This window comes from Cucurbita pepo, chromosome 18, assembly GCF_057944985.1.
Source record: "Cucurbita pepo subsp. pepo isolate OVF chromosome 18, ASM5794498v1, whole genome shotgun sequence".
NCBI lineage: Eukaryota > Viridiplantae > Streptophyta > Magnoliopsida > Cucurbitales > Cucurbitaceae > Cucurbita > Cucurbita pepo.
This window is the reverse complement of record NC_141815.1, coordinates 2,021,800-2,032,538: the sequence shown is the minus strand read 5'-3', so window position 1 is coordinate 2,032,538 and position 10,739 is coordinate 2,021,800. Positions and strand designations below refer to the sequence as shown.

The 10,739-nt window shown below is 36.9% G+C and overlaps 1 protein-coding gene across 2 annotated transcripts; it reads left to right on the top strand.

The window, feature by feature from the left end:
• Positions 1-4,670: 4,670 nt before the first annotated feature.
• On the top strand, positions 4,671-10,300 carry LOC111804727 (putative serine/threonine-protein kinase At1g54610). 2 transcript variants are annotated; one of them, XM_023689494.2, is made up of 8 exons: positions 4,671-4,989; positions 5,149-5,493; positions 5,563-5,847; positions 5,954-6,271; positions 7,453-7,680; positions 9,223-9,323; positions 9,443-9,551; positions 9,646-10,300. In XM_023689494.2, exons 2-8 carry the CDS (start codon positions 5,158-5,160, stop codon positions 9,922-9,924), a joined length of 1,656 nt encoding a protein of 551 aa, XP_023545262.2. In that variant the 5' UTR covers positions 4,671-4,989; positions 5,149-5,157; the 3' UTR covers positions 9,925-10,300. The 2 variants fall into 2 exon arrangements, with proteins under 2 accessions (XP_023545262.2, XP_023545263.2); XM_023689495.2 differs by having other exon boundaries at positions 5,138-5,493.
• The last annotated feature ends 439 nt before the right edge of the window (positions 10,301-10,739 follow it).

Genomic DNA, 10,739 nt, shown 5'->3' with positions numbered 1-10,739 from the left:
ATTCGATCTAAATGAACGCAATGAACAGGATAGAGAAAAATGAACAGGATAGAGAAATAGAGAAAATGAAAATGCACACAATGAACCAGAGAAAATGTATTGATGACGGAGGATAGAGAAATAGAGAAAATGAAAATGCACACAATGAACCAGAGAAAATGTATTGATGACGGGTATATATATGGTTTAGCTTACTATATATAGCTTTACTATATATAATTTATATATAACTGAATATATAACTTTTTACCATTTACTTTAATTTACTTAACTATCTATTATATATAACTATCTACGGTGTATATATAACTTTTTACCATTCACTCTAATTTACTTCCTCATCATTTACCATATATAGTTTTCCACGTTTACTGAGCTATAAATAACCAACAGACTTATAACTTAACAACATCATGATTACCGTATATATCTTTACACTACTTTAATTTACTCCATCATTTACCATATACAGCTTTACACGTTTACTAAGCTATAAATAACCAACAGACTTATAACCTAACAGCAGCATCATGATCTGAATTCTAAGCATAGATTGTTATTTATAAAATACTCGAGAATAAGGTAATTTGGTGTTAAGGAATCTATTCATGTAATAGCCCAAACCTAAATAAAGAAATAAAGAATAAAAATAATTATAAAAAATAGTTAAAATTATAATAATAAAAAAATAAAATAAAATAATTAATTAATTAAAAAATAAAATAAAATAAAAAAATAAACCTTTCCCGGTCTCTCTCCACTAACCTCTCATCCCTTCCCACAATTATCTCTCCTCTGCCCATCTAAACCTAACAAAAAAAAAAGAGAAAGAAACAGAAAACAACCATGTCAGATTTGAGAAGAAGTATTTGAACAGATTGCAGATTTAGAGATTTTTGTCAGTTATTACGGTAAAATTCTATCTCAGAACTCTTTTCCTTTATAGTTATGCTTATAAGAAATTAATTTAGGATCAAATCTTCTTTCCTATCTTACCGTAGGTAATAATCAGATCCCATGTTCAATTAATTAGATTTTTTTTTTAGCATCCGAAGTTATAGGAAATAAGGTTAGAATCAATATAATTTTAGCTGGCAGATCCATAAATCTGTAGGATAGTAGCCAAATTAAAATTGGCCAATAATATCGGTTTAGAGAATGAAAATAAATATAGAATTAGAGTAATATCTTATTTACAGATGTTTACAAAACTGAGAATCTATTTACAGAATGAGAATGAAAATAATTACACGAGGGAGGAGGGAAGATTGAGGGAAGATTTGTATATTAGAGTAATATCTTATTTACAGATGTTTACAAAACTGAGAATCTATTTACAGAATGGGAATGAAAATAATTACACGAGGGAGGAGGGAAGATTGAGGGAAGATTTGTTAAACAGAATTTAAAAATATAACCGGAGATATCAGAGAGCATGAAATTAAATTCTGTGTAACAGTAAATATCAGAATTTTAACAAGGTAAATTAGAGAAATAATTGTATAGAGTTCAAACTTGAAACTGATGTCCTGAACTCATATAGGTTGACTCGGATTTCAAAGGACGGAATCGAACGTTCATTAAAGATATATTTGTGACAACGACTTAAGCTAGCCAGGTAAGTGACCTTACTATCGGCGTGGTTATATTTGATGTTGACACGTGCCCTGTGGTTCTGCACGTGTCATATATATTGATATGTGTGAATTGTCTGTGGATTGATATGCTTCCTATATGTTATGTTATGTTATAATATGTGGTTTGTATGATAATAATTATGGTACGATGTGCTCAAGGATAGGTTTGAGATAAGGTACGAGAAGGATGCACAAAACGAAATGTAACGATAGGAGTGAGATACGTTCATGAAACGTTAGAGTTAGGTTACATACCGGAGTGCTATGGATAGGAGAGATTGATGAAGGAATACGGTTAGCTTATGGGTAGAAAGGGATAGGTTTGTGATAGATTGATAGAACGATAGCATTAGGGTACATTCTTGTGACGATATGACTAAGGTACGTCACGTAATGATATGTCGGTGATAGGTATAAGAATGTTAAGACTGTGGTAAGTTAGAAAATGATATGACTATGAAGTGTTTGCGTTATTGACTCGGTTATGATATGATACATTGTATGCTAGATTATTGTGCTTAAGTACGAAATCATGTGAACGTGAATGTATGTTATTTATGCTGCTTAGTTGATGTGATATGAATGCATGTGACGATGTGTGGCCCTTATACGATTATGGCTTGTTGTATGAGTATTGAAATGTGATTGAATGAATTGTATGACATGAAATACGGTAAATTGCATGGTACATAACCCCGCTAGGAATATGTATGATATGTAACGAAATGAGAATGAGAATGACATGTAAGCATGAAAACGTGACACGGGGTTATGTTCATTAAATGATGACTGTAGGACTAGTGGGACCTCATGCATATTGTGTGATCATGCATTTGGGGGATACCCCTATCCCATCACGAGGGTACGGACGCGTACATCCAAATGGCAGGACAACGATCGTTATGCCCTGCATAGCGCTGCCGTGACGGTTTTAGTTTTAACAAGTCCCGGTGGGCCCCCAGAGCATGCCCACCGGCTAGGGACAGTGGCCCAGCGGTGTGCGAACTAGCTGGTGAGCTCATACTCGCACGTATGGGCTGCGTGTAGAGTATATGGTACACGTCCATGATTACCTGTTAGGATTACACCGTAGGGAAAATGAAACGAAACGAAACGAAACGAAACGAAAAAGAAACGAAACGAAACGGAACGAAATGAAACGAAACGAAAGATAGGTCCCATCATTTTATTGCATGTGATTGTTGCATTTAACCCCAATAGTGGGGTCACTTACTGAGTATTTCTTTAAATACTCAAGCCATGTGCTACTACATTTTTCAGGTTAAGGCAAGGCATTCCTGTACGGCTGACGACGGCATCGCAACTCGAGATCATGGCACATGCATAGGATAGTGGTATTCATTTTCTTAGACTTGATAGAATAGGATGTTTTAAACTTAAACGCTTATTTATTTTATTTCGGGTCTTTTGTTGTGTCGTTTTAAAGATGTTTTCGAAACACATAAGTCCATGGCTGTGTTTTTAAGTTAAAGGTTATGTTTTATGGAATTTAAATGAAGTCTTCCGCATTCAATGTTTATGGTATGTATACAGTAGCGACCTTAAATTAAGTAGAAAATTTCGGGTCGTTACAATTCATGTAAATAAATAGACTTTTCATTTGGTTCTTATTCCAAAGGATTTTAGTGTTTTAGTTATCTAACTAATTCTTGTTAGTTAGTTTACTTTCATTAACTTAAATTATTAAAATAATTTTAATTAATTTAATTTAATTTAATTTAATTTAATTTAATTTTCATTTGTTAATAATATATCTTCGATTTTAGGTTTTTAAATTTATTTAAAAATAAAATATTTTTTTTAATAATTATATAAAAATAATAATTATAAATAATTAGAACGGTAATTAAATTCAATAATTAATTATATAAGTTATATTTTAAAATTTTAAATTTAAATTTTAAGATAATATAATTAAAATAATTGAGGGTGTATATGATCTGACTTAGTTGAGTTGAGAGATCTTTTTTTACCCAATATAAAATTATGGTTGGATTGGTAACCCAACCCAACCCCAACAAAAATTTCACAACCCAATCCAACTCAACCCTCTATTTTCGGGTTAGGTTGTCTGATGGTTACAAAAAAAAATTATTTATCCCCAATTTATCCCAACCCTCTATTTTCGGGTTGGGTTGTCAGATTGTTAAAAAAAAAAGAAAAAAAATTATTTATCCACAATTTATAATTATTTAGATACCATCGTAAATAAGAGATAATTAAAAGTTCACACAATCTATAATTATTGAGGAAAAAAAAAAATCAATCAAGAACAAGAGCGAAAATACTAACGTATTAACATAGCTCAACATTGTCATAAAACTAAAAATAACTAAAATAACTACATTAGTTGAGAATTAGGTAAGGTTGGACAAAATACAAGATAGATCGTCAAATTAAAAAAAATAATAAAAATAATTCATTTATACATATATAGATATTGTGATATAATAATATTTGCAATAGATAATAAATAGATTATATATATATATTTTTTATGCAATAAATAGTTTAGAATTACTGGTCTCAATTTTATAAAATTGAAACTAATTTTTTATCCCAATTTTTCTATTTTGGGTTTATTATTCGAGTTAAAGAATTTCTAAAATAATTAAGAATTCTCTCATATTTTGCTAAAAATAATAAAATAATATAATAAAATAATAAAAAAGGAATTAACAAAAATTAATGTATTTGATATTATTAGGACGGAAGAACTACTCTGACCAACCTACCCGTTAACTTTTTAATATATTTTATATATTTTTATTTGGTTCGACCATTTTGAGAGTTTTATTTCATGAACCCGAAACCGAACATGAAGCCAACCCAATTCAAAAGGCTAATCCAATCCAATCCTTATAGTTCGGATTGAGTTGGTTCAGGTTGTACATCCTAAAAATAATAATAAATTGTGAGAGAGCAAGAAAGAAAGAAAGAAAAAAAAACGTATTTTTATTTAAAAAATTAAATATATAGTTGAAAAAAAAAAAAAAAAAAAAAAAAAAAAAAAAACCCACGTTTTCGGGATTGAGGTCTGACGGCGGAGAGAGAATTCAGATTTGGATTTGAGGCCGACTTTTAGAAACGCCGAAGCAGATCTCCGCTCTTCCAATTGTCTCTTTCCCCTCACTCGCAGACAGCCCAACACAGTCCACAGCAATCAGGACACTCAACCGCAAACAATCCACATTTATGCATCACTCCAATCCAGATCAGTTCCCTTCCCAATTTGTTCCCCCAATTCCCCTTTTGTTTGATCTCTGATTTCCCTGTTCTTCTTTCCGCCGATCGCTTTCTTTGATGGGATTCTCATGCTTCTTAGTTCAAGGTATTTTCTATTTGTTTTCTGATACTGATTTCTTGTTCTGAGTATTGGGTTTTGATAATCGCATTATAGATTTGTGGGTTTTGGGGGTTTTTCAATTACTGATTTACTTGCCAATTTATGTCTATTGTGTTGGTATCTATGTTGGGAGATGACGCTTAGAATCAAGAAATGGGGTGTTTGGTTAGCCGAGAGGTGTCTTCTGGAAATGCAGAATCCCCTGTAGATAAGGAAAGGAGAAATCCAATTACTGTAGAACATGTGAGTGCTAATGTAGAGGAGCATGTAAATGTAAACAAGGAGGAGCAGAAAGCTGATGGATGTTCGGATCGTCCACGAGCTAAACGGAGAAAGTCGAGGAAGGTTCCAAGGCCGACGAACTTGCCAAACCATTCCCAGGGAGAGCAAGTTGCTGCTGGATGGCCTTCTTGGCTCACAGCAGTTTGTGGAGAGGCTCTCAATGGTTGGATTCCTCGGAAGGCTGATACATTTGAAAAGATTGATAAGGTGGGCAATCAACTAAGTAACTTCTTACACTGACTTTACATGCTTCTAACATAATTGTTTTGGTGTTAGATTGGACAAGGAACGTATAGCAATGTGTATAAAGCTAAAGATATAATTACAGGTAAAATTGTCGCACTGAAGAAGGTTCGATTCGACAATCTCGAACCCGAAAGTGTGCAATTTATGGCTAGAGAGATTCTCATTCTTAGGAGATTAAATCATAACAATGTTGTGAAATTGGAGGGGTTGGTTACATCACGGATGTCTTGTAGTTTATACTTGGTGTTTGAGTATATGGAGCATGATTTAGCTGGTCTTGCTGCGAATCCATCGATCAAATTTACGGAGTCTCAGGTTGGCTGGCGTATTGTTTCTTTCAGTTTTCATATCTAAACTGAACATTGTGCAGTTTGTTCCTGGAAATCAATAATTCTTTTTGTGAAAACATGCTTATTTATAGGTTAAATGTTTCGTGCAACAACTGCTATCTGGACTGGAACACTGTCATAATCGTCGGGTGCTTCATCGTGACATTAAAGGATCTAACCTTCTCATTGATAGTGGGGGAGTGCTTAAGATAGCTGACTTTGGATTGGCTTCTATCTTTGATCCGAATCACAAGCACCCTATGACTAGTCGGGTGGTTACGTTATGGTATCGACCTCCTGAACTTCTTCTTGGAGCAACTGATTATGGAGTTGGTGTAGACCTCTGGAGTGCTGGGTGTATACTGGCTGAGTTATTAGCTGGGAGGCCTATTATGCCTGGTCGTACAGAGGTAATTGCTTTCTTTCTAGTTTTGTGAGATCCCATATCGGTTGGGGAGGAGAACGAAACATTCTTTATAAGGGTGTGGAAATCTCTCCCTAGTAGACACGTTTTAAAAACCTTGAGGGAAAGCCCGAAGGGGAAACCTTAAAGAGGACAATATCTGCTAGCTGTGGAGTTTGGCTGTTACAGGTTTAGCTTCATAGTTCGGACTTCCATTTTAAACATGTGAAATGAGTAGTAAATTTTCTCTCTCTAGTGCATTTAATTGCTCTCACTTATAGGAAGTTTATAGTAAATGGTTGGGTCCCGAAGGGGGGGTAGATTGTGAAATTCCACATCAATTGGAGAGGGGACGAGTGCCAGTGAGAACGTTGGGCCCTGAAGGAGGGTGGATTGTGAGATCCCACATCGATTGGAGAGAGGAACTAATGCCAGCAAGGACACTGGAGCTCAAAGGGGGGTGGGGTGGATTGTGAGATCCTACATCGATTGGAGAGAGGAAATAGTGCCAGCGAGGACGCTGGGCCTGAAGGGGGGTGGATTGTGAGATCCCACGTCAGTTGGAGAGAGGAACGAAACATTCTTTATAAGGGTGTGGAAACCTCTTCCTAGCCGACGTGTGTTAGAAACCTTAAGGGGAAGCCCAAAAGGAAAAGCCCAAAGAAGACAATATCTGTTAGCGATGGGCCTGGGCTATCATACCCATTGCCTATTATTTTAACTAGATAGTCTTTAGCGCCATTATGACTCGTGGGCATACAAAACTGCATTATTTATAAGGCGTTGAGTGTGTGCATCACCGTATCCTTTATGGATCATCATGGGAAACCATGACATAATATCAAGAAAAATATGAAAAGTAACGCCTTTCGTAGATCGTTTTATCTCTAGTTTTCACTGTAGTGGTAGGATTTCTTCTCTTTCTTAGTGTACCTTGCTATATGGTGCATGGTACCATTACTATCACCATATTGGCTTTCGTTTAGCGGTAGCGTCCCGGTCCCTTATATACGTGTATTAGTCTTTCCGTGTTCTATAGGTGTTTTTGGTCGCATTGATGAATGTGGTTAACATATATAGGCCTTTTGTAATTTCATACCATCCATGAAATTGTTTCTTATACCAAAAAAGAATCTTTATAACCTTCTCTACCTGCTGTGCTATCTAATTACTCTTTTGCTCGCCCAGGTAGAGCAACTACACAAGATATACAAGCTTTGTGGCTCCCCTTCAGATGAATACTGGAAAAGAGCAAAACTTCCAAATGCAACCTTATTTAAGCCCAGAGAACCTTATAAAAGATGTATAAAGGAGACGTTTAAAGATTTCCCGCCATCTTCACTGCCCCTTATCGAAACGCTTCTTGCAATTGATCCAGTAGAACGAAAGGAAGCGACAGATGCGTTAAATAGCGAGGTGAGATCAAGAATTATCAGAATACATTTCAGTTATGACTTTTACTTCATTCGATAATCTGATTGAAACGATGTGGTTTCGTTTATTATCGACATCAATCGTCCCGCTATATCTACTAATCAGACCATATGATGTTGCTTCCTCTGCCTCTTCTGGTTTGGTTTCATTAAGACAGCCATATTAAGTCCTTTTCTTTCAGGGGGAACAAGAGTCCTTTTATTATAAACACAAATGAGAGGTTTATTTGAAGGCATCAATATCGAGACTATCTTTTTAAGTTTTTTAAGGGAAGATTATTGTCATAGCCCAAGCCCACCGCTAGTAGATATTGTCCTATTTAGGCTTTTCCTTTCGGGCTTCCCCTCAAGATTTTTAAAACGCGTCTGCTAGGGAGAGGTTTTCACACCCTTATAAAGAATGTTTCGTTCCTCTTTCCAACCAATGTGGGATCTTACAATCCACCCCCCTTCCGGGCCCACCGTTCTCGTTGGCACTCGTTCCCCTCTCCAATGGATGTGGGGTCTCACAATCCATCCCCCTTCAGGGCTAGCGTCTTCGCTGGCACTCGTTCCTCTCTCCAATCGATGTGGGATCTCACAATCCACGCCCCTTTACGGCCCAACGTTCTCGCTCATTGTAACGACCCATATCCACCGCTAGCAGATATTGTCCTCTTTGGGCTTTCCCTTTCGGGATCCCCTCAAGACTTTAAAACGCGTCTCCTAGAGGAAAGTTTCCACGCCCTTATAAAGAGTGTTTTGTTCTCCTCTCCAACCAATGTGGGACATCACAATCCACCCCCCTTTGGGGCCCAGCATCCTTACTAGCACACCGCCTCGTGTCTACCCCCATTCGGGGAACAGCGAGAAGTCTGGCACATCGTTCGGTGTCTGGCTCTGATACCATTTGTAACGACCCAAATCTACCGCTAGCAGATATTGTCTTTTTTGGGCTTTCCCTTTCGGGATCCCCTCAAGGCTTTAAAACGCGTCTGCTAGAGGAAGGTTTCCACACCCTTATAAAGAGTGTTTTGTTCTCCTCCCCAACCAATGTGGGATATCACACTCACACTCACACTCGGTCCACTCTCCAATTTATGTGGTATCTTACAATCCACACGGCTCAAGCCCACCGCTAACAGATACTGTCCTCTTTGGGTTTTCCCTTTTGAGCTTCCCCTCAAGGTTTTTAAAACACGTTTGTTAGGGAGAGGTTTCCACATCCTTATAAAGAATGCTTTATTCCCCTCTCTAATCGAGGTGAGATTTCACAACTATACCCGTCAAGCATTTGGTTAATCGGTGATTTAACAAATATTATACTTTCAAAAGTTATTTTAGGGTATTGCGAAATACTTCTAGAGCTATTTTATGGATGGTTTGGATCATTGATTTCACAAAAAAAAGGTTAAAGCTGTACTCATACAATTTTATGCATAACCAAATATGTTGTGTACATATTTACTTTCTGTGACTGCTATCTATAATGGGAGTTTTGCCATATTTCTTGTATGCCTTTCCAACTTTGTCCATTGCAATGCAGTTCTTCATGATAGAACCTTTAGCTTGCGAACCTTCCGACCTCCCAAAATATCCTCCCAGTAAGGAGATGGATGCTAGAAGACGAGATGATGAAGCCCAGAGGTACGAATGTCTCGATTTCTATTTCTGTTTCTGTTCAATATATGTCTGCTTTTTATTGTTCTTCTGTGAACTTGCTTTGTTGATGATATTTGGTGATTTTGTTGAGCATGATTCTGCAGACTAAAAGCAGCTAGTAAAGCCCAGGGAGATGGAACGAAGAAAACACGCACACGTGTTCGGGCTATTCCAGCTCCTGAAGCCAATGCCGAAATACAAACTAATATCGACGTAAATATTAATCACTTTGCTTAGTTCATCAAGATCATAGACCAGCTAGACACTTGGATTTATTAAGCTGATGAATTGTTGTATCTTGAAACAGAGAAGGCGCATGATTACACATGCAAATGCAAAGAGCAAAAGTGAAAAGTTCCCCCCACCACACCAGGATGGAGAGCTTGGCTATACGCTAGGACATTCACGTCATATCGACCCATCCCGTGTTCCTTCCGACGTACCATTCAGCTCGACGACGCTTTTCACTTTTTCTAAGGAGCCACTCCAAGCCTGGTCTGGTCCACTAGTCCCTGGCTCTGGCACTGATGCTCCTACTAGACACAAGAAGCATGTAGGAGGTAAAGGCAAGAGAATCATGGTCTGAACTTTTGACAAGATTGTGGTTTTACTGCCTGTTTGCTGATAGCACTATCATCAAATGATTCCCATTGTTCATCCAAATTGGTATCAACCAGCCTGGTCTACTCTCAGCTTAGAAGATCATGAAGTAAGATCTGAGAGGTCGAGCGGCATCGATTTTTCGGTATTCATGGTATTCGTAGCTGCATCGACCAAATTTCTCCGCTCGAAAAGGGTACGGGAACTTTATAGATAAATTTGCTTCTAAGTGATGAGAAATTTAACAAAGTTATGTATATGTTGATTTGTTGTATTCCCAATTTTCCTTGTTGAAGTTATAGTGAGACATTCTACAGATAGTGACCAATAGAGTAAAAAAAATATCATTCTTGGCCTTTGAATACTCTTCTTTTTGGTTCTGTCATTTAACTATATAATATTTATCACATTTCCTAACTTTCTTATTATTTTTTTATTGGTGAGATCTCACGTTGATTGGAGAGGAGAACGGAACATTTCTCCCTAGCAGACGCATTTTAAAAACCTTGAAGGGAAGCATGAGAAAATCCAAGGAAGACAATATCTGCTAGCGGTGGGTTTGAACGGTTACAAATGGTAGCAAACGTGTTTTAAAAACTTTGAGAGCGAAAGTTCAAATGGGAAAGTCTAAAGAAGACAATATCTGCAAGCGGTGGGTTTGGGAGGTTACGTTTGAGCGGTTACAAATGGTAGCCGAGTAACTTTCAGGCAGAAGCAATATTTGCTAGCAATGGACTTGGCCTGTTACAAATGGTAGCAGACGAGTTTTAAAAAATTTGAGGGAGAAGCCCGTAAGGAAAA